Here is a 24,710-nt window from a genome sequence, read left to right as displayed (position 1 = left end):
TAAAGTAAAAGAAAACAAGGAAAAACTGATTTAATCTTTCACTTAGCTGAAGTTTGGATTGAAGTCAAAGCTGAAGATAAGACCAACTCTTAAAAACACCATCCAGACTAGTAGGATGCTACTACTACTAAGCAAACAGAACAGAACCACCATGCCTTTAGCTTAGAAACAGCATTTTTTTTTTTTTTTTTTTCATAAATCAAATGAATTTAAGCTACTGCAAAAGATATGACACCATGTGCAAAAATCAGAGAATCGAAGACCGTGTGTGAAATCAGGAATGTCTAGACAGTTATTCAGTGTATGATTTGATGCCATCTCTAATCATTACTTTTATATATATAAAAAGCCCATAATGATGACTTACACTACAAATAGAAATAAGGAAACTGAAAAAGTCAGCTTTTACCATTAGTATTATCCCTGTCACAATGCCACTACATACATTACTTCTGATTGTGCTGCAGAACAAGTACATCACCAAATAAAACATGAGATAAGACTGTAAGTAAAAAAATATTACTGGGAGACAAAAGAACTTTGATTCTTCTCAATTTGGTAAGTTTAAGGCAGCCTTATACTTAAGACTTCGCTTACTGAATATTCTTTGTTAAAAACAAACAAAAAAAATAAGTCCTGCAACTCACTCAGGTTTTTCTTTTCCATCTTAATTTCACAGTTTGGTTATGGTCTGATGCAGTGTATGATTTGGTAGAGCTAAGGTCCCAGCTCCCAGTAAGAGCAAGGACTGCTTTGGCAGGCTGTTTGTTTATAAGATGATGGTGTGTTGATACTACTGGGAGTACCTTCATGCATATCATACATCAGATTGAAATCTGAGAGCTAAATACCCTGCTGAGAAGCCAAGCACGAGGGATCTTTTGCTGGAGCCCTCAGGAAAAGCATCTTGTACTCCACAGCTCTCAGGTACTAGAAAAGTCATTTGCTGGCTCTTACTGCAGCTTTGTTGCTCAAGAGACCCATATAACTGTAATGCTACTTTGCAGAACTGGATCAGCGCTGTGGCAGCAGGGTGTGGGCTCCATATACATTACGTCAGTTCTGCTGAGTTCAGAGCAGGGGCAGAGATGAAATCATTTATCCTACTGAAAACTGCACATCACATTACACGCAACTGGTGTTTAAGAATCACAGCATCCACCCTGCAATAGCAGGAAAACGTAACTGATGTGCATAAAGGATGTCAAACACCAACTGCTGCAGCATTTCTTAACTGGTAAATTAGATTTAAATAAAAAAAAGTCTGATTTGAACTCTGGCACTTGAAGAATTCAAAGCATTTAAGAAAGATCCTTTTTTAAGTACACTTAAAAAATTCAAAATCTATGTAACAGAGAAGGCAGCTTCATTAGTTTTCTTGAAATAATATTTTATCTGGCTAGTGGATAAATACCTTACATGGACCTTCATGTATCTTATGTACATATGCAAAGGTGGTTTTCTGTCTACCTGTATATAAGATGGCCCATGAAGAGTGCAAATTGAGGAAAAATGAGTTTCAGTGAAAGTAATAAGCAGTTACAAGCTCATGGAACAGCAAATGAAGCTGCACGCAATTCAGTTATTCTCCTTCTGCAGCCATTTACAGCACTGCAAAGAAAAAACATTGACAGAAGTAGGTGTTTTCTTTTTCACTGCAAACAAATGCAGATTGACCTTGATTACAAAATAATATAAGCATTTCCACTGAAAAGTTATCTTTTTTAATGCTCCAAAATTAAAGATAGGATTTCATTAAAACATAAAGGACTGATTTTAACATTAGTTGCACATACTTTGACGAAAAAATTCTGTCCAAAAGCTATTGCATTAACTGAAAAAGTCTGCATACTTGTCACAGGACTGAATTTTAACCTAGCACTGCTGCTTTCTCTCTGTTGTATGCTTTAAAATAACGTCTAATTGTGGAAGGGAACTGTCACACAAGAGAGTTATAAAGATATCAGCTTTAATGCTAGACAGCAGAGGAATTACTGGAAGTACCAAATTCAGTTACTGTGGAAAGACCAGTGGTTCCTGTTTTTTTTTTTTTTCCTGACTGATGTAATTTAACTGGTTTCATATTATTGCCATAAAATACAGAAATCAAATCAAAAGCAATTAATTGTCATTGAGAAAAACACAGTAAAAATAAACAAACTTCAAATAAAATTTCATCCTAATGAGTGACAATAATACCATTCTCACTTAAGTATCTTACCAGAAAACAAGAAAACCAAATAGTGACACTCATATGGGTATCATTGGGAAGGTTTTTATTTTTTCTTCAATATTTATGTGTGTATTTTATTGGAGAATGTTCTAAAGCACCCAAAAGTAAGACATACGCTTGATAAAGGCACTAAGACAGAGATTAAAAAAAAAAGTTATGAAGTTCACCATCAAGTTAAATCTCCATGTAGCATGGCCCTTTCTCAGAAGAACCAACTAAGAAGTCAGACCTATCAGCAATCACAGCTTCACACAAAATAGAAGGCTCAGTGAACACTCACTAAAAATCTCACAACCTAGCCATATCTTAAAATTGATATATAAAAGACAGAGCTGGAAATAAAATTGTTGGAGGGAAGTTTACCTAAAATAAAAAACAAAATTAGTTTGGCCACAGTAAAAAAAAAAAAAAAAAAAAAAAAAAAAAAAAAAGAAAAAAAAAGAAAAAAAAAGAAAAAAAAAGAAAAAAAAAGAAAAAAGCAGTTTAATCACAAATTAAAACCGTGAAATACTTAGATCTATTAGAAAAAAAATTATGCTGTGCTGCAATCACAATAACATTTCCATTGCAAACATTCCATACTACAGGGAGATTTTGAACTGCAAGTATTTTAAACTCCAGTGTTCAGGCAGGGGCATCAAAATTACATGCCAAGCTGATTTTTTTCCAAAGGATTACTACTTGCTGAACAAAGTTCAATGCAGCTGCTACATCAAGCCATATGCTGCAACAGATGTCCTCTATTTATCAGTCCAGACTGTCTTGATACTTCCTCTTAAACTTAGATCTGACCAAACTAAAAAAAAAACAAGAAATACAAAAACACTACATGTATTTTAGAAAATGAATTACAAATTCTATCACTCTGGTTGCCATATGAATCAAAATAACTTGAATGAATTTCTTAGAAGAAATTGTATCTTCCTGATTGTACAAGCTAAAAACAATTTTTAATTGACTTTGGAAAGTTAAATTGGTTCATAGGTGGTTCACTCAATTTCCAGCAAGAAAATGTGAGCACAGAGGGACCACCTTGGATTTTGTGCTAGCACTGATTGAATCTAGGACAAGTAAATAAATGGTGCAGCGAGCTGGTGGTGCAGAGCCTTGGGATGGCCTGACCTTACCTTGGTGGCAGCAGAACATGAAAGGCATGGCCTGGTAGGCAGGGGCCTGCTTCTTCCCAGCACCTGGGATTGAGTGCTCTAGGCTATGAAAGGAGCCCCAAGCAGACCCCAAGGCCAAGGTGAGAGGGACTTCTCTGTTGTGGACATTGCACTGCTGCCAAGTGAGACCTCAGGATACCAGTGAGTCGTGACTCCCTTTTATTCATTTTGAGAAACTGACACTGTCAACCTGATGGAGGCTTTGAGCCACAGCACCATTCGTGAGTGGCTCCTGCCCAAAAGAACACGCTGAGCGTAACTGGTGCACCACATCAATGCTTCAACCTGTTGCTAAGAAAGCAGAGCAGAAGATTTTAGCACCTGTTTTAAACTCTATCCTTATTTTCTTGGTAGCAACATGGGTGAACAAGTTCAGCAGATCATTTAGAAAGAGCTGAGAACAACTCTTTGAGAAGACAAGTCCTATCAGTGGGTTTCCCCATTTTCAGAGCCAAAATAACAACAGCATACTGAGAAAGCGGCAAAGATTGTTTGTAATTAGACAGTAAATTGTAGTAGATTTTGTAGAAAATGATTCCACTGAAACTGTCAATACCGTTTGCATAAGTGTTATTTGGTCAGACAGCATCATTTCTGAAGCAAAATTACACAATTTATTAAATTACTTTTAGCTTTGCCATTTCAGATGAGCTACAAACAGAATGTGTTTTGAATGGCATTGCAATTGATTGATTGGCAATGCTGTAGCCTACAGGATGGAAATCGCCATCACAACAACTTAAAGCATGAGCAGCACAGCCCCCTCCACCCCCATTTGTGAGAACAACGGCTTGTCAAGACCAAGAGGATTCATGGCACAGTAAGTGGTGGCATGACAGGTTCATAGGAATATCCAAGGAATTCCTCCCTTGAATTTGTTTGTAATTCACTCCTATGTTTCTAGAAATGTTCACAGTATTTTTTGTAGATGACAAAAAAATCTAAAATTTAAATATTAGCAGACGGTACAGCTAGCTGTGTGTTGGTAAAGCACATCTACTGACTGTGAAATAAAAGTTCAGGACTTTGTACAAATACAAGAAGATAGTCCAGGTATTTTCCTTTGCTGATGCAATAACAGTCATTGAAGACACTGTAAGAGCTGAAAGGAATTTCTTACTAGGGTGGCAAAACAGAGTAGCCCTGTAGCCTACTAGGCATCCTGTTGTCACTGCTAGCAATAGTCTAGAGGGCTTCTACTAACCTTGCCAGGGTTGTTCAAAGCTGGAATCTTAACTCGGTTAATTAACAACCACTCCTGAAAACAGTGCACCTAATCCTTTATTTGTTTTATTTTTGCTTAACTTAGCATAATTGTTTGGTGCATATGTAACAAGATAGTTGTAGCAATAACTTCTCCTATACAGAAGAAACCTTTGGTTTTCCTTTCTCCCCTTAATATGATTTTAAGCATAACAATAAGAACCAGGAACTATGATATGCAAAGTTTCAGCTATGGGGTGAAACATGTTTTTACAGTAACCCAAGACTGGCAGGATTTGGCATTTTATATGAAACCCAGAACACAAAAGAAGCTGAAGAATACCTTGACTACAACAAATGAGACAGAGTAAATAGTTTGATAACATTGTGAAATAGAAAGTTCTTTGTGCTTTTAGAGAAGAAATACTGGTAAAACCATAGCGTGTAATTCGTTACTCAACCAGTGGCTTTCATCCAATGTGAGTGAATACATAATTTTACTAATGTTGAAAACAAGTCTCATTTAAAACACCAAGAGTGTATTAGCACAAAAGACTTAATCCACTTTCAAAACCAATTTTACTAGAAAATTGTACCTACATTTAATCAATTTAATAAAACAGTAGGAAAGATAAGAAACAGTATTGTTCAAGTAGCTCTTCTGAAGAAAATGTATTTAGAATTTAAACATACAAGCAAATTTAAGTGACTAAGCAGATAGAGTTGAGATGTGTTAATATTATTATAAGATTAATATGGAAAAAAGTTAAAAAGTATTCCTAAGAAAATTTTAAAAGTCTGTTTCATGTTTTGTTTTTCTCCTCAATCTTTCCAGGTGTAAAAGTGAACAAAGTTTGTAAGTCACCTACTACTGAGCTTGAGTTCCTCTAAGCACTTGTTTCAAATTATTACAGGAATTTACATATCTGCAGAGGAAAAACTAAGCAAAAAATGAATTAATGCCTTTTATTGCCCAAATCAAACAGGCACTTCTGAAAGCTGTGCTTTAATCTAGTAGTTATCTACTTCTACATGTAAACATTCTAATTTCCTTGATTGACAGGAGAAAGAGATTGGTTCGTGGTGGTGGAGAAGCTAATTCACCAAGTTGCATCTTAAAAGCTATTTGTGTACTTTCTTCATTGATTCCTTTCTTCCACTTTCTTTAACTATAATTATGAGCCCCAAATGATAGCTGGCAGTCTTACTTAGCTAAAGCCTACTGTGAAACAAATTTTACGTTGACCTTGTAGCAATGCTATTACCATGGTAACACAATCATAATAATGTAAGCACGTCCACAGCTTTCCAGATTTTCAGTTTGAAAAGTTGTTTTTTTTTTTTTTTTTTTTTTTTAATAATACCATATGTATTTGAACCTAAGCCATATCTTTATGATCTAATTTTTAGTATACAGTAATGCTGAAGTCTTCTCTTTGGTTCCAAAAGCACACTGCTTCATATATCTCTTCCCACCTATCCTTTTACATTAAACATCAAAAAGTGAAAATTTTGATCTTTCACTGGCCAAGCTTCCTTATCTTCGTTTTTTTCTTAACAGCTTTTGAATATAATCAGTAACTGGGTCATTTAATACACAACATTGAACCAGAATATTTAATACAAAATCTGAAGAAAATGATATAATTGGGATATTTAGAACGATATAAATGAAAAATAATAATGTTACTAACTCTTCTTTACTTATGTCTGTGGGAATATCTCCTGAGAGTGAGATGAAACACCCTTTAATCATCTTTAGATCCAGATGAATAGCAATAGGGCTACAAATAGTTGGTACCTCTAAAAGTTACGTTTTCATCACAATAAAAAGTCACATCTGTGTTTATATGTTCCAATAACTGAGCTAATATCAAGGGTACATTTTCAGAGAACTACTGAATTGATAAATTGCTTTAAGATCCTAAATATTAAATACTTTTTTTTTTCCATAATACTATTAAATGTTATTGACTATGGGAACCCCCGATAGGTGAATTGTCATTGTACTAGGAAGTTAAAAATCCTAAAGAACTATCCAGAATTAGCTAAAAAAAAATAATCACAATATATCTTTCACTGAGATCAGCCAAAAGATTCATTTAAATAGACTACTCCCTTGAACTTGCTTTACACATCACTGCAGGCTCATTAACTCGCTATTAAACTGATTAGTAAAGATACATGAGAGACTCAAAGGGACCTTTTGGAACTTCCTGACCAACATACTAGAGATTTACATACCTACTTATAAGTCATATGAACTCACATATATATAAGTAGGACAACATATAGGCGCTTTCAGCAACACTGCCAGACTACCAGTAAGTTTACAAAATACCTTGTTATAAATATCATGTAAGTTGTAAAAAGGCAACAGAAAGCACAAAACCACAACATAATATTGCATGAGATGAGGTATGACTGTAGACAAATCGAGCAAAATAAATAAATAAATAAATAAATTTAACTAAGCCACAGTTGAAACAGTCAACACAGATATGACCAAGATCCATTAAGCAAATGAAAAAAATTTCATGTTCAACCATACTATGGTTTAATCACATTTGGAGATGAGTGATTATTTGGAAGAAATATAGGTATACAAGTTCTTTTTTTTTTTTTTTCCTATTTATTGCAACAATGTAATGTGTTTTTTAGATTCCACATAAATGTGAATGAAATATATTGAGACTACACACACCTTTCTATATAGTATATATGTGCAGTATTAAACAGTTCATGATTTTCAGATGTTGAGGATAAAACTCTGATCTTTACAATTTATATGCTTTCCACAGACAGTAATTAGATCTTCGACATCTTAATGTCGATCAAAATAAGCATCAAGATGATTGTCAGCATAAAAAAAAAATCTTCCCTGTAATTACTTAAAGCTTTGTTTTTTATCACGTGCTTTCTAAAAGCGCATCGTTTTTACTTTCAGTTAAATATATACAGTTTGAAAAATTGAGGTACAGTCACAGAATGGACCTGTTTAAATTGAGGTGTTTCTAATTCAGTTAGCTCATTCCTCAAGTAGTATAATCTGTGCTCCCATTTGTTACAGATTTTGTTCGCCAAAATGAAAAGGGTTCAAATTGCTCTGAAACAGGCAACCAGTCATCAGGTGTAGCTGTTGTAGCCGAGGAGCAAGGGTAGCACGAATCTACCAAATGCTGCTTTACCTCACCTTCTCAAAAGGAATCAACTGGATTAATCTTGCTAGCACATCTTATTTTTACATGTTGGTTTTTATTTTTCCCCTGATAATAAACCAGATATAAGAATGCTAAAATAGAAATTTGTGGAAGAGTTCATAATTAACTGTAACTCAGGGAAGGAAAGCTGAGTCACGATCAGATAAACATTTTCATTAATAAAGAGTGAAAACATTTTTCTACCATCTGCAGAATCTGTTCTAATTTTGCACTGTGTTCTCTTTTATTTACATTTGTTAGAAAAGTGTTAGCATTTAATTATTCTAAAATAAAAGGCTCCCATTAACAGGAGCTATTCTAGAAAATAGTAACACAGGGTAGGGCTGAAAAAAACATCTAAATTAGTTGTGGTGCATTCAGATTACATGGAATTCTTTTCATTTACATATTTACATGAAACACAACTCCTTGAGTCTCTGGAAATGGTCAGAGGTTGCAGATTCCTCACTGTAGGCCCTGATGAAAACTCTTATTTCTATCAGGACATTCACTTCTATATAGCATTTATATAGAATCATAGAATGGTTTCAGTTAGAAGGGACCTTTAAGATCATCTAGTTCCAGCCCCCCCGCTATAGGTAGGGACACCTCCCACTGGATCAGGTTGCTCAAAGCCCCATCTAGCCCAGCCTCGAGCACTTCGAGGGAGCGGACATCCACATCCTCACTGGACAACCTGTTCCAGTGTCTCACCACCCTCATAGTAAAGAATTTCTTCCAAATATCTAGTCCAAATCTACCCTCTTCCAGTTTAAAGCCATTTCCCCATGTCCTGTTGCTGCCTGCCCTTACAAAAAGTCTCCCCCCCCCCAGCTTTCATGTAGCCCCACTTCAGGTACTGGAATGCCACTATAAGGTCCCCCAGAGCCTTCTCTTCTCCAGGCTGAAGAACCCCAGCTCTCAGAGCCCATACTGATTGGGGAGGTGCTCTAGTCCAGTGATCCTCTGGACCTGCTCCAGGAACTCCATGTTCTTCTTGTGTCTGGGGCTCCAGAAATGGACACAGTATTCTAGGTGGGGTCTCACAAGAGAAGAGTAAAGGGGCAGAATCACCTCCCTTAACCTGCTGGTCACACTTCTCTTGATGCAACCAAGTACATGGTTGGCTTTCTGGGCCGCAAGTGCATACTGCCAGCTCATGTTGTGTCTTTTATCAACCAACATCCCCAAATCCTTCTCCTCAGGTCTGCTGAGAAAACCAATATCCATTGGTCTACCTCAATTACTTTATTCATGTTCTTCCAGCAAAAAACCCCACAGTGACTATAGAAGTGTTTCTGGAAGAGAAACCTTTCAATATTTCCAGATGTATTTAATGGGTATTAATGTCACTTCATTTCATAGCAGCTAGGCACCACACTTCTCTCACAGCTTCAGCCTAGGAGCTGAAGAAAAAGGAAGAAAACATTCATGGTGTTAAAGGCAATGTTGAAAAGCAAGAAGCTACTAGAATAGAAAGCTGCTTTGCAGGTTTTAAGTACCCTTCCAAAACCAGTCTTGAGATAGCTGGAAATTGAAACTCTAAGCTCCTCAGAGAGAAGGAACAAAAAGGAAGAATATGTGCATGTTGGAGGGAAGAAAAAATATCATAACTTTCACCTTGGCGGGCATGTGCTTCATGGTACTTGAAGCAGGCAGTGAATGCTTCACTACTATTCAGATAAATTGAGCTGCTAAAAACATTTTCTGCCCATATTTTTTTCCTCACAGCTAAGTGCCTACTCAAAATGATTCACACCTTCGTCTTGCTGGATTTCTGGACAGGTCATTTAGACTTGATAGGCTCAGTTCCCCATCTGTAAAACTGAGATAATGATACTTCTCCACCCAAGAGGAGCACACTGAGGACAAATGCATGAGGAATATTTAGAGGCTGTGGTGACACAGCCCACATGAATTCTTAAGGCAGGAACTTTGTGCTCTCTCTGGAACTAACAAACAAAACCAGGTTTTGTGTAGACAGGATGCAGAATGAACATGGGCTTGAAAGGCTCAAGGCAGTATGTTTACTATTAAAACACACATTTGCTATTATTTTCTCTGTATTTCCTTCAGGCTACAGTGGCACTATTGAAATAATTATCCTCCTGCCACCTCAACTCAAAAAAGCTGACAGGAAGTGGGAGAAGTTTTTATTTTCCCTTCTGCCCACCACCAAGTTAAATATTTCTTATTCCTGAGGCAGCTGCTGCAGACACCCTTCCTTCCCCAGAAAAAAAACAGAGGTAAGGAATTTAACTGGGGTAGCAGTCATACTACCATGCTTGTCAAAAAAGGATAGCTGGTGTCGGTGCACAAATTCCAGCATGTTTTTAAAGAGGCACAAGATGAGAGGTGCAGCTATGAGCAGTGCTTTTGAAAGGAGCTTTCCAGAGTATCACCATCAGAATTTCATTTTCAAAGCCAGTGCTAGCAATCTGCATTCCAAAATGCACAAACACAGCCAGTGCAAGCAACAGCCTGCTGGGCTTAGAAGTAAAACAATGCAAACAAGAAAAACCCCACAAAACACACAGGTGGGCCCTCCTAAGCTACCAGGTTTGATTCCATTCCTCAAAGTCATCTCACCGTGCACTCCTTTCACAGATGTCCAGCACTCCTGATACTAAACATCTCCCTTAGCTGCATCTAGCTGTATTCAGGCTGGTTCCTACCACTGATAGTACCTAAACCTCTTGGAAGTAGCAATTTGAAGGCATTCAGCACATTCATTCTTTCTGTTGGAATTCGGGAAAAATTAACATGATATTGTGCAATGGAAGGAATGTAAACTGTAGCCTATTATCTCTCTTTAAATGACCTGTGGCATAATGTATAGTCTACAGACAGCAAGGAAGCTGCCACTGAAACAAGCCACTGAAGTGTACTGCTGATGTTCATTAAATGTTTGCCACTTACTACTCAGAACAAAAAAAGCATAGTGTTCCCTAGAGCTAGGGCAGAGACAACATAACAAGACTCTAGTAAGTACGCTGTATCTGAAATAGTGGTTACATTTCATTACATCTGCCAGTAATTCTGTCACTCTGCAGGAGATTCCATCAGAGCATGTGTAGCCTGGCATCTGAATGCTATTAATCCTGCCTAACAAGTGTGAGCTGATAGGTGATGTAACTGAAGAACAAAATCAAATACATTACTTCTCATTTAATAAACACAGTGAAGTTTGTTCAGAATCTGGAATCAACCAGTGGATGGCAATCTTATCAACCTGGGCCTGACCCACCAGGTCAAGTAATTTCTGCAGAAACTGGATGATGGTGTGTACTCTGACAATGCTATGATAAGAACTTTTCTCACATACTATAGAGGAAAAATAATAATGAAAATACAGGCACTGTAAAATAGGATAATTAAAAGACATTAAGATTATTTTTTTTTAAACTTGTAGCATTAAATTAATTACCACATTGATGTTAGCAATCAAATATAATGAAATCACTACATGAAAAAAAAAATAAATCAAAAGAAAGCCATCTATCTTTTGTTTTGCATTTTAATTAGGGTGGTTTAGGAGAAAGGAATCTCCAAATGTTTCTGACTGGTACTGTTTGGGAGCATTTTTGAAAAAATAAACTTAAATTTCATTAGGGAAAAACACCCTGGACAATATCAGAAAGGATGGTTTTTATACTATCAAGAAAAGAAATAGACTTTACCACTACCTGCTTCCCTTTTATCTAAAATACATTACATACATTGTTGTCAAATTTTAGAGTAAAAAGCTTCAGAAGAGTATACAGTTCATCTCTCCAGCATGTTGTTCACTTTCCTTTCAAAAGTGCAAGAAAATTAAACACCACCACCACCATTTTTCCTGTATAAGATACACAGGAATTGCATAACAGTTTCTAAGAGCATTCAGTGAACGCTGACTTCTACATCCACAGCCCTACATGAGACACGATGAGGAACAGAGTACAGCTGATGGTATAATTCTGCACCCCAAAAAAGTCACAGCCATGCATGGAGTACATCTCCTGCACAGGCATTCATGGCTAAGCAAGAACAAAATAAACAGGAACTCCATCTGGAAACCATGCCACTCTGGTACATAGACAGCATAATATCAAATAAAGCTATTTCTATATTACACACATTCAGAAGGCTTGGAAGTGTTTTGCTACTGTGAGGAAGACAATAGTTAAAAAAAAGTTATTGATGGAGCTACTGACATGCATCACAGAACTGTGCTTGTAGGGTCTACATAGAACTTGAACAAAAGATAGGGAAAGGTTCAAACCTGTGACCAGTTCTCTGATTTCCAAATCTGTAGTCTTGCGGAGTAGCCGTACTAAAGCTGGAATACCACCACAGTTTTTCAGAGCTATTTTGTTGTCATCATTTGCCTTCCCATATACCAAATTTCTCAAAGCTCCACAGGCACTACGGTGGACTTCAGTCATCCGATGGTCCAATAGGTCCACCAGTAATTGTATTCCGCCTTGTCTTCTTATCTGAAACAGGCCAAAATGATAACCATAACATTAGGAAATAAAAACCAGTGGTATATATGTTACCTAGTTTAATTAAGCTCTGGCTTATGGAGGGTACACTCCAGTAAAGGTATGCTGGCAGTCTCACAAAGCTGCTACATTACATCCATTTGAATTCTAGTATTACTTTTTTTGTGGCAACATAACCATCCAGGGACAAACTTCAACCTCCATAAAAGCAGTCAGAAGTTAGCCAAAACTGTTGCCTCTGCAAGATTTCTCAAGGTTCAGCAAGTTTGGCTTGTCATGGGCTTCTCCTACACTGGAGAAACCTGTTTCAGACTGTAATAGATCATAAGTTAGAGAGCATAAGCACTGTAAGAAAAGAGCATGAGATTACTGCACATGAAAAAAATGCACCAAAAACTTTACTCAATAAAGTTACCAGGAGCCCTACCTTCTGCAGTTAACTCAAATTTGTGAACAGCTACTAAAACACCCGAGATGATGTTTCAACATTAAAATTGGAAAAAAAGTCTTGCAAGCGAAATTTAAAGGCCAAGAGAAGGAAGTCTGCAGAAACATAAAGAAAGGTACAATGGACAAATCAAGGGGAATTCATTCTATTAATTTAGAGGTGGACCCTGAAGCGATTTAAGACAAGAAGTCTTATTCATTCCTAAGGTGGCCTACATAGTAAGTTTTGAACGTACCATCTTATATAAACTATCATTCCGTCATTAAGAGAGAAAAAAAAAAAGTTAAATGATCAAGGATGTCAAGAATATCAAGAACAGCTTATTACAAAATATTCTGCAACAAATCCAGCTTGAGGGTACTCTGGCATTACTTCTAAAAAAATATAATATATGTAAATATACTTGTGTCTAATTATGAGACACAAGACTGATGCACAACTAACATGCAAGGAGTACAACACTTCAATTTCAACTAGGCTATATACACATTTCTGTCAAAAATTTTCTCACTACGTGGTTGCTGGTGAAAACTCAAAGCAATCCAGGAACTTACCTGCCCATTTTACCACCTCAAGTAATATTTTGACTGGGACATTAGAAAGGAAGCAGCTACAGGGTACTTTCAAAACTGCAGGGAAAGTGGAGATTTTTAAAATCAGAGTTCTACTCATCAAGTCCAACCTTCTGAGTAGCGTGCTGGTCGCTTGGAAGGCTATAGCAGCCAGTGGAAGTGCAGAGCTGTGAGCAGACACTGGTACAGTCAAGAAGAGCCTGTGCTTCTATTGCTCAGAGAAACGCTGATATCCTTCAGTTCAGTAATCAGAAAAAGATTACAAAGAGAAAAATGTGCTGCGGATCAAAACTTTACCAATGTGAACAGGATGACTTTGCAACTACATGTTGTGTTCCAAGCCAGGAATAATTAATCAGATTTATCTGGGAAGAGTTAGGAGGTGGTAATGATGGGAGCAGTGGAGTGCTATTTGCTTGATTTCCCCCCCCCCCCCCCCCCCCCCCCCCCCCCTCTTCCTCTCCAATCTACCACCATTTAATCCTTGGTCTGAAATACATTTAATTCCCATCCCCTACCAGATTTTCAAAAATCAAGCATACCACATGAAAAGCCACCTACATGACAAAATAGATGACATTTACTGAAAGAGACTAGAAACAAAAATTTAAGCTTCAGTTCTGCAAAAGGTGAACCAATCACAGAGCTTCACACTTCTTCCAGAGAAACAAGACAAGATCTGATGGAAAACAGAATGCAGTTAAAAAATATACAATTTGTTTCTGGAACGATGAGTGATATCAGGAATGACAAAATATAAACATGCCCACCTATCTCTGTGTTTTAGATTTTTAAAACACAATACGCTGACTGAATATTTTAATTGCTTCAATGGCAAAAATTAAAAAAATATGAATTATGAGAGGAATGAGAAAAAAATACGAACTACGCAGCAAAAATCCTTTTGTGTGCTGCAAAGCATCCAAAGCAGAAAAATGCTCTGCCAGTGCTCTGAGGCAAGCTGTGCCTGTGCAGTTTTCCCCACACACCAGAGCTTGGCCTTGCCCTACTCCCAAGGTGCACACCTTGTTTCATACACTCTCCAGATAACATCTGTACAAGCTCCCCATTTGTCATTTCCTAGTGACCAGTCAAATGACATCTCAGGCTCCTTCAGAGTTACTGCTGTGGGTGCTCTCAGTTGACACGTTCCTCTGCTATCTTTCTAGGTCAAAACGTCTGCTTCTGTCACAGTTATAAGGTATTTTGAGCTATACCATCTCTTTTCAGTTGTGGTAACTCACAGCTCAGCAGTATTAGCTCCCAGGAATATGAAGTTGTCAGGAGACTGAAGTCATTCAAGGATACTTTCTTAAAAGCATGGACATTAAGTATTTATCTCAAATATATTTCCATCAAGAAAAAATAAGGGCAATACAACAAAAATGAAACTGATATTATGTAACACTACACCTAACCTGACAAATTCTCTTAAATTCTACTGAAGAAAGATCCTATTAGCACATTGGAAAAATAAACATTATTTTGCCAACTTCCTTTGAATTTCCAAACTCACATCCTTGGTGTTACAGCTGAAAAGACTATTGTGATGAAAACAGGAAAAGAAATAAACAGGGAATGAATGGTCACCTGCATCCAAAGATCTAGTTTGTAGAAAAGAGTCCACAGAGAAGAGATCTTCAGAAAGAGATCCTTCCCCAGGGGCAGTCAGCCCTTACATGGGTCTAGGAGAGATGCAGCCAGGCTCCACCCCTCCCGGTCAAACAGCTGAATTGCCTTCACCTGTGCTCCCAGGGCTGACTCAGTGCTTGGCTCAGATGATCAATCAGTGATTCAGGCTGTGACTCAACAGTTCCCATACATTTGGTAAAGTAGCTACTATTGCAGGTACAGCAATGCAGCTGATTCTTTAGAACTAGGACCTTAGTTATCAATGCTTTTCTCTATCTGGGCCATTGTGTTGCTTTGTTTTTGCTTTTTCAGTGGCACTTCCCTAGAAGTCTCACCATGTCTTTGTATCACTTATTACATAGCTAATTATTGCTGTGTTCTTCAGCAGGTTGAACTATGCCCTCACATAGATGGTGATGACTGTTAACAGAACCTATTCACATTTGCAGAAACTTAGGCAAAGAAAATGAAATTATTTCAAGTTCTTTATGGAGTTACAGCAGCCTGGAGAAGAATTCTGACCTATTGAGTTTCTTGGGGCAGATTCTGAGTGGAGAGAAGTTGCCAGGACTCAAATGAGCTCAACAGAGCTACTGCCAAATGTCTTTGCCAAGAATACTCAGATAGGCGGATAAACAGCAATTACATCAGTGAGGCATCAAATCCCACCTGCCTAAAGGACTTTTGATAGATTGTTCTGTCTCTCTCCTGTCTTTCTGTGGAATCATTCTTAATGTAGTAGCTATTGACACATTAGTAGCTACTGCTGTGCTGCATCTAGGAGAAAAATAAAACAGAATACAGCGACGCCCGCTTGCCTACTGTGACCAAATAATCAGCATACTACCAAGTTATCAGAGAATACAGGAGAAAAAACTGTCCTCACACAGCTCAATTCCAAAGTAGTCAGTAGTGAAGTCAAAAGAATTACTCTCATGTTCTGCAGCACAACTGAGTTCAGCCATTCAAATCATAAAGTTCATTCTTCCTTGAATAAACTGTTCCCTTTTCTCTCTGTCAAGCTGATCATCCAGGAAGTAATAAAAATGTTGGGTGAATCTCTGTTACAGTGTTTCTCAAATGCCTCTTCTAATCCAAGTATATCTCGTTTCTGAATGCAGTTCCCCATTTTTCTCCTTACAAATATTTTCTGTATTTCTTCAGAAGATGATGGTAGGTAGTTGTTAATATATACAACAGGCTGCACTCTTTGCCCATCGCATGACAGTGTATGACAGTTCCTAGCAGAGACCAGAAATGTCATCATCCACAAGTCTGAATTGATTCTGCTTTCCTAATAACCACTCAGTGTAAATCCACACTGATCAAGACAAAACTGGATAGAATGGAGATGCCATGAATTTTTTCAAGAAATTTTTTCCATGTAATAAGGTACAAAGCTGTTTTCCTCTAATGAATCTTATTTTTTTTATTTTTTTATTTTCTCTCTTCCAAGAAGATTTTAAACTTTGCTTTTAAAGCTGAGCCTCCATTAATGTTAATGTTTGCTGACGAGAAGCACTTGATCGGCTCAGGTCAGGTCACACTGTGCCAGTACTCAGAGACGCAGAAGAAGAAAAGATGCCAGACTTTCTGATTCACAGGCAGATCTATCTAATTAATGTCAGTGTGATATATCAGAGTCTTCTTCTCTGGCCTCATACAGAGTTTGTTTTTCCAGCACATCTGAGAACATACCTGTATCCACACTATGCAGACATAAGGTGAATTTGGACTTCTGGTGTGGTTGATGCCCCATCCCTGGAGGCTTTCAAGGTGAGGCTGGATCAGGCCCTGGGCAACCTGATCTAGCTATGGTGTCCCTGTTCATTGCAGGGTGATTGGACCAGAGGGCCTTCAGTGGTCCCTTCCAACTCTAAGGGTTCTATGATTGTATGACTGTATGTGTTCAGGCATTTGCTGGAGGTAGTGAAGTTATCTATGTTCCTAAGTAGGAAAATATGGGTGTCTCATGCAAAGAGCTTTTGAGAAATGTAGTTTATAAGTTTCAAGCCTGACAATTAATCAGTGAATATTGTTTCAGAGCTCAAGAAGCCACGAATAGTTCAGTGTTGTTTACCACAACAAATTTTCCATGACCGTGGACTGTTAGATATTTAATCTGCCAGGAGACACGTGACCAGCCTGAAGCACATGCACTAGGAAAAACAAGTCAATGATACATTGATAATACATCTGAATCAATACAGACTCCCTTGATGACTGCATGATTTTAGCATATGAATTACTTGACAGCTTGCTTTCCTAATTTGATACATAAGATTATATTTTCAGCCTTGTACCACATTCACTGATGGACATAAACAAGAAAAATCTTCAGTTGGCTCCTTAACCTAATCTAAAGGAGAAGTGCCCATCTTATGCAATGCCATAACTTGTCCTGCTCCATTTACAATCAGCAGACTGAGTTCAGTCCTGATAACTCCAAACACCATTAATACCAATTCCTCCATCAGGAGGAGGTACCTTATGTGGCATTCAAGTAGTCCTCTTATAAAGATATACTAGAGTCAGTGGATCAAACAAAGAGCTACATGCAAAAAAAATCCAGAGATGCTCCCCTACATATGTTAGCTCCCTTTGGGACAGATGACTGGATCTATAGCTTACAGCATCATCTTCCTGCTCTTCTTTACACTTAACACTGTAACACTGTAACTCTTCTTAACACTGGTTAAACACTGCCTTTATTCTTTTCAAGTCTACTCTGGGTCAAAGAATATTTTCTGAATGACCATAACTGACAGAAGGACAATTTATGAATGCCTAAGGGAAAAGAAAAAAACGAAAAAGTATTGTAGGATATTTGCAGCCTTCTTAATTTCCTAGTTATTTTTAGTGATAAATATATGCCAAATCTTGTACAAATGATATCACAACTTGCAAATGAATTATTGTCAGGTGTAAGAAGTAATGGCATAACAGCCCGTGACCTTAATTGACAAAACATGCTACCTGCCACCGATTCAGCACAGAATCCACGCTATTCCTCCAGGCTCACTATTTGAAGTCTAACAATTGAATGTGAAAGCTCTACGGCTTGCTTCCCTGGGGAAAGGGAAGGTCTGCCCTAAAAGTGAAGATAAGCAAGACTGTCAGCTTGAGCAGGATACGTGCTTTTACAGGTGAGTCATCTTTCCTCATATCAAGGCATCAGAACACCAGTCCTTGAATCTGGCTGTTGATTATGGCACTGCAACAGCAAAAGCAAAGACAAAGCAAATAGGAGGTAGGTGTTTTCAGTATTACTATTGTTTTGAACTCCAAGGAATGCTCAAATAAAAATTATTCTATTCTTGTCAACAGTAAGAAAAAAAAAAAAAAAAAAAAGCTTCAGATTTTAACCAGTTTAGCAGAAAAACTGTTAGATAAGAAAGCATTCCAACACTGTCTAAAAATACTGCAGTGTCAGAAATCAAAACACCCTTTCTTTTCTATTTATACTCAGTAAGTGGGCATCTGAGATATTGAGATATTCTTCACATTTACCAGTAAATATAACTGGAACTGTATTTAATTCTGACTGCCAATGCCTCACAAAGTAAAATACAATGGAAAGAGAGGTGGATTAAGAATAAGTGACAAAATCATAGACTAACAGGGTGATAAAGTGTGTTTGTAATATATTACAATCTCTTCTTCCCAACAAGCTAAATGTTCGGCCATTAACAGCTTCACAGTCCCAATGCAAAGATGAATTCATGGCTAAATGCTTACTTTCAGCATTTTTCCTAACAATTTCATTGACTCTTCATCCAAAGGATGTGGAAGAAATTTAGCATGCTTTTTGATACATCACAGATACCCACCATCAACTGAATTGACATGACACAATGCATCATTCGCCAGTTTTTCAGTGACATTTCCATTATTAAGAAAGCATGTCTCAGTATATCAAAATCTAAGTGTTTAAATATGCACAATTATTTGCAATACCACTATGCGTATGCAACAACCAACATACAATTGACTGTTAGCACAAGTAATGGCATACACACAATAGATCCCAAGTTAAAAATGAAGTTAATTTGAACACTAGTTCTTGAAATTTTTAGTAATAATTCATTTAATTCATACTTAGATTCTGGAAAAGGCTTTCTAGCTAGCAAAATAACTGCTTATGATTTCACACACAAATGGATTGCCAACAATTCTGTTCCATGGATGAGAGAAAGCAGAATCAAATGCCAAGAGCATTTTTAAACAGTGATTGGCAGCACAGTGTTTGGGACATTCCTCAGCTACGAGCAGTTAAGGAAACTGGTGCTTCCTTTCAGATCAATCCAAGAAGCCAATGCCTGCACAGCAACTTGACCACACCCATAAAAATATTACATACCTAGATTTTCCCATTCCATTCTACTTCCATTATATATCTTTGCCCTTTTTTATATTATTAAAACAACTTTCATAAAAGCAGAAAAAACACTTAAATGTGTGGTTTTGGAAGGCAGGCAGCCTCTTTGCTAATTAGTGTCAGGACTCCTCAGAAGGCTGATTCATAAAAGTTAATGGGCTTGAATTAGAGAAAAATCTCCGAAGCAGGATAAGGGAATAATATTTAGGACAATAATACTCTTACGAGAGATATACCGGTTTAAACTTTCATTTCTCTCCACTATTTTTTCTTAGAAGGCTATGGAGCAGTAGGTAGACAATACAAAATCCTTACATTGCAAACACATGTGAGATTTATTACAGACCAATTTACCTGTAACATCACAGAACAATTTAGTCTCATTAGCAAAGTAATTTGCTACAAGTTTAAAAAAGTGCTGAGCAATTTCATCCTAAAATAAAGTGGAATGTTATGCAAATTGCTGCATTAGCTCAGAAGTCTAATTTGTTTAAGGAACCTAAATCAGGGTTTGGATCTCGGTCCCATTTAAGAACAGTTTTGCAGAACTGCCACTTAGGACTTGTTTGATCAAATACCGAGGTGACATAAAGCTGTGAACAGGCATAACTTAAATAAATTCAACCACTAGTACATGCATGGTATACTGCTTTAAGTCAAATAAGAATTGTTCTCTGCATGCTAAACTGCAGCACACTGAAAAGGAAGGGAATTTCTTTTCTGTGCCTTAAGAAATCATGCAGTTATTTGGAGGAATGGTTATGTGATACATGAGGTCTCAAAGCACAGGGTCAATATTAGAAGCTTTCCATCTGGGAGTGGATACTCTACACTGGTTACTCTGAACATAACACCTACTATTTATTTCCATGGAAACTACAACAAAGAGCACAAGAACACTTTTGATAGAGCACATTCAAAACACTATTTTTCAATACATCAACCACTATTAGCTGGGCATTTTTGCCAGCTACAAACATGAGCCTGCATGCTGCACTCGTAAAAATCTGCACCCGTGGAGGTGACCACTGTCACTGTCATCACTGCTGAAATGTACCACCCACCGCCTCACTGTGCTCACACCCACTAATGCTCTCCATGAATGTTCAGCAAGCATCAATGAATGTCAGTTTTTTTCTGCATGGAGGAATTCAATGACACACCTTTGCTCCAACTGCACTCTCATGTCAGACCTCGTTCCGTCAGACTGCCCTTCTTCTGCCATCTGTCACATGGCAACAAAATGGAATGGAATACAAGCGGGAAGGTTCAACCTCTTCTGCCATACCAACCCTCATATTTCTGTTACCAAGTATACATTTGTTTATCCCTGTGTCCTTTCAGTGACCTCTTCAAATTCTGTAATCTATGCGTGGGGTTAACAAAGACTGAAAAACATGTTCCAACAGAAGGAGACTCAAAATCTTGTTCTAAAATTGCCCTGAGATGGTATGAATAAACATGTTGTTCAGTCAGTAAGCCTTAATGTATTCTGTGCTGTGATGCAGTTTGTTTTTCACCCTCAGTAGGAAGGCTGTGCCTATTATAAATCACGGCTTTAGCAAGACTTAATTTTTACAACTAAGAAAAATCTATGGCAAGACCCAAGTTAAGTATAGTAACGTAGTTTACCCTGCTACTCATAAAACCAAATAATTTGTACGCCTACACAAGCATCCTGTTCTAAAACTGAACATCAAGCATTAATGGGATCATTCAAGTAACACTCCAAACTGCAGGCACAGAGCTGACCTAATGTGCTTATCTGAATGCAAAAGTATAATGAATATGATTTTCAAGTCCTCTCTCAAAACCGGCATCTGCTAAACGAAACAGATCCATAGTGACTTGCATTAAACAAGTTTCTCAGCTCTTGAGTCACTGGAGATGTGATTCAAACACATATTAGAAATGATACATACAAGCCAATGCCTCCAGAAGGTACTGTAATTAATTGCTTTATATTTGTGGTCTATCCTTTTTAAAGCAGTCTGAAAGGCACAGAATTAAAGAAGGCCCACCAGTGTGCATTTTACAGATAATACAACAGCAATATTAATTTAGGATGCAAAAGTCATAGGCAGTGATCAAGCAGTGATCTACCATTGTCTGTAGTTAAATGAAAAGAATGAGGATTAATGCCAAGGGTTTGGATCATTTACTCTCTCATATTAGAAAGGAATTAAGAATCTTTTTGAGTATGAATGATAACATTTATTCTTGGGGAGAAAATTTCTTCATATACACTTCACTTACGAACATCCTATCATTCTTACAATCAAATTCCTAGTGAAGATAAACAAGATAACTCACACTTTTCTTTACATAAAAAAATAAGTTATTCAGACAAAAGCAGTAGGTTACTAGTTCAAATATTCCGAAAAATAGCATCAGTATAATGTCAGACGAAAATTGATGAAGTGGCAATTAACTACATTCAGTTAAGTGTATTACTCGTGGGATTTATTCAGTGCAAACACAAATGTGATCAAAGAACAGCGGTCACAAATAAGACCATAGATAATGCTTGTGTGTGTGTGTGTGTGTGTGTGTGTGTGTATGTGTGTGTGTGTATGTGACTGAAGCCCAAACAATGTTATCTGACATTTCAAATTTAATTAGAAACTCGAAAAGATACCTCTTTGACTCATGTTGTAGCAATCTCAGAGAGTTTGCTTCATAGAACAAACAACAAACCCTTTCTTCTCGGATTAAAAATGTATTTACAATTTATGCAACCAAGTATCATACTGCCACCTGATGACCTCTGCTCCCAAGACTTCCTTTATTGCAATCTAAACAAGAAGCGTTATCTTCTTTTAACTGATTCTTCAAAGAGTCTCTTGGTCACGTGAAAATCTGTCAGATGAAGTGAGAGACAGCTACTGTCTCAAGCTAATTAACTCTCACATTAATTCTCACAACATGTCTCCTTGGTATGTACTCCTAATGTGTAGGAACTCGGACACATAAAATTGCCTTATTTGTCTAAGGACATAAACAGAAGCTGCACTACGTACTCTTTCTTCCCTTTCCCAGTTAACATGACCATTATAAGCAGAAGAAAAGTCAACATAAGCACATATGTCTGCCTCATGCATTATGGATTTTATAATACCTGCAGTTCAATATGCAATATTACATATATATATATATACACATACACATACACGCACACACACGTTTTTTTTCTTTTGTCTTTGTCAGGTTCTCTTTTCCTTCTCTGACAACACCTTTCTTCTAATGCCCTGTTAACATAGCGTTGGGCATTTCTGTCAGTTATGGAAAGAAGTGTCTTTGCTGTGATGGCTTTGGAAACAAGTTTGTGAATTGTAGCAATTTTTCAGTTGGTCTTGGAGGCTTGGATATAAGAATAGCAAAATAGTAGCTTCAAAACAAAAACCAACTCCAAACCTGCAATACTTCTGATGCGGCATACATATTACACCCCTTTCTTTAGGGCCTTACGTGCCTAACCACACACCAGTGATACGCCCAGGGATGTGCCCAGACCGATCCACTGATGCTGGTGACACAGGTGGGCAGCATTTCCCACCTGCTCTTCAACAGCTACAGTGGCAGCTATACTCAGACTTAAGGGTCTGATTTGGACTTGCTGTGTCATTTATTGTTATGTGTGAATTATTTCTTTTTATATGACAAATGGTCCCTAGAGTTGGTATTATAATTAATTTTCATAAGTTGAGTATGCAAGAAAAAAGTGCATTTCTTTGTGAAACTAGAAAAGTTATTATCTTCCAAATAACTTTCCAAATCATAGCTCACATATCTAACACATCTCTTTATCTGCCTGAAGCAAGGTCTGTACAAGATAACACCAACAGTAAAAATGTCAGCCTTTTATCAGTCAAGAAGTACTTTTCTGAGATGAGGAGAGGGAAAGAATCTGGTCCACAATCAGTACAAAAAGTACAGCAGTGCTTCAGGCTTCTGAAATGGATAATGTTTGTGTCTTACTTACAGTTCTTTTGATTTGCTTTTATTTATTAAATGGCACAAATCAAACTCTTCTCTGAGTTATATCAGTGTAAATCTATGAAAGCAGGCCTGACTCCAGTAGCACTGCTGTAAGTTTACTTCAGGATTACCTAAAGGAATCAGTGGTTCCAGCACCTTCAACAGTTATTATACAGTGGCCAGGTAGACAGGTAGACATTTTAGCTTTAGAGCCTTAGGTGTCCTCACGACTCTACAAACTGTGCTTTCTGCTTCAATTACCCTCTAGCTAGGTATCTAGGTAACAGCCATCTCTGTAACTCTAAATACATTTTGATGATCATCTGATAGCCTCTACATTAGATGTTTCTTTTAGTGTAGCTTTTCTATCAGGACTACCATTCGTATTATTGAAATTGTTTTGCTGCCAACCTTTTTACTACAAGTATCTTGAGAAAGCATCAAATTACATATATTGATATTGATCTCCATTATTTTATTTCTATATATAGTCTTACCTTGGAATGATGGATGATGAGAATAGTAATAAAAAAAAATATGCTCTACAATAGGAAAGTAATCTCCTCCATTCATGCACTGGCCTCATAAATCATAGAAGCAATTTCCAGAAGAGCTATGTATAGAAAGAAATCAGACCATACGCTACATCATCATACTGCTTTGAAAAGCTGCAGATGTATTCAGCGCCCATTCAAATTGTGGGAACACATATTACTTATGTCAAAAGACACTTTCTTTCAACCTTTCCTTCCCTACTGCTTAGTATTTCCAAATACAAAAGATGCAGCTTTTTCAAATGTTTTAATGCAACCACGACATTTTTCCCAGTCCACTGGAGAGAGATTCATGAAACAGTGCAATGTTCTTCCTGCACCTGCTGCACACCACAGGAAGTAGCATGACGGCATTCATCTTACGTACACAATTCTGATTTTTCTCCTCTCGTCCTAATGGCATGAAAAACATTATTGCCAGATGTTCACATTTAAATTTTCTGGATAATTGAATTTATTGCCTAAAATTCTCTTATGTATGGTTGCTTATTCAGAGGCGAACTCTGGCTGTGCAGTAATGAAAAAGACAGAAACCTTTAACCAGGCTTGGCTCCTGCTGGGCGGACAATGTAGCAGTGAATGCTACATGCCCCAGACAAACTGGAAGACTAGGCAGGTTTCACTCAGGACCTCACTCCCTTCTGCCCACAAGAAGACTGGTACCAGGCCCCTAAATGCCAGCAGAAGAAAGGCCAGAGTAGCATTGCAAAGATACTCACACCCCTGTTAATAGCTGGCTGTTAGCATGAACAGCAGAGCAGGACACTCCAGACAACAAAAACAAACAGCCATTATCCCCATGAAATGTTGCTGATAATTCAGAAATGTTGTTGATAATTCACAAACTGATTGTGTCTTG

At 37.4% G+C, this 24,710-nt stretch overlaps 1 protein-coding gene across 6 annotated transcripts in view; it reads right to left on the bottom strand.

Moving 5' to 3' along the window:
* Window positions 1-24,710, bottom strand: part of CTNND2 (catenin delta 2) — a 612,391-nt gene that overhangs the window by 123,820 nt on the left and 463,861 nt on the right. For all 6 annotated transcript variants that reach the window (XM_052703881.1, XM_052703884.1, XM_052703886.1 and 3 more), the window contains exon 11: window positions 12,067-12,280. In XM_052703881.1, coding sequence (XP_052559841.1) covers window positions 12,067-12,280 — 214 coding nt within the window. The remainder of the gene's footprint in view (window positions 1-12,066; window positions 12,281-24,710) is intronic.

The sequence above is a fragment of the Tympanuchus pallidicinctus genome, unplaced genomic scaffold, assembly GCF_026119805.1.
Source record: "Tympanuchus pallidicinctus isolate F22 unplaced genomic scaffold, pur_lepc_1.0 scaffold5, whole genome shotgun sequence".
Lineage (NCBI taxonomy): Eukaryota > Metazoa > Chordata > Aves > Galliformes > Phasianidae > Tympanuchus > Tympanuchus pallidicinctus.
Note: the sequence above shows the minus strand (reverse complement) of the source record. Positions and strands in the feature narration are given on the sequence as shown.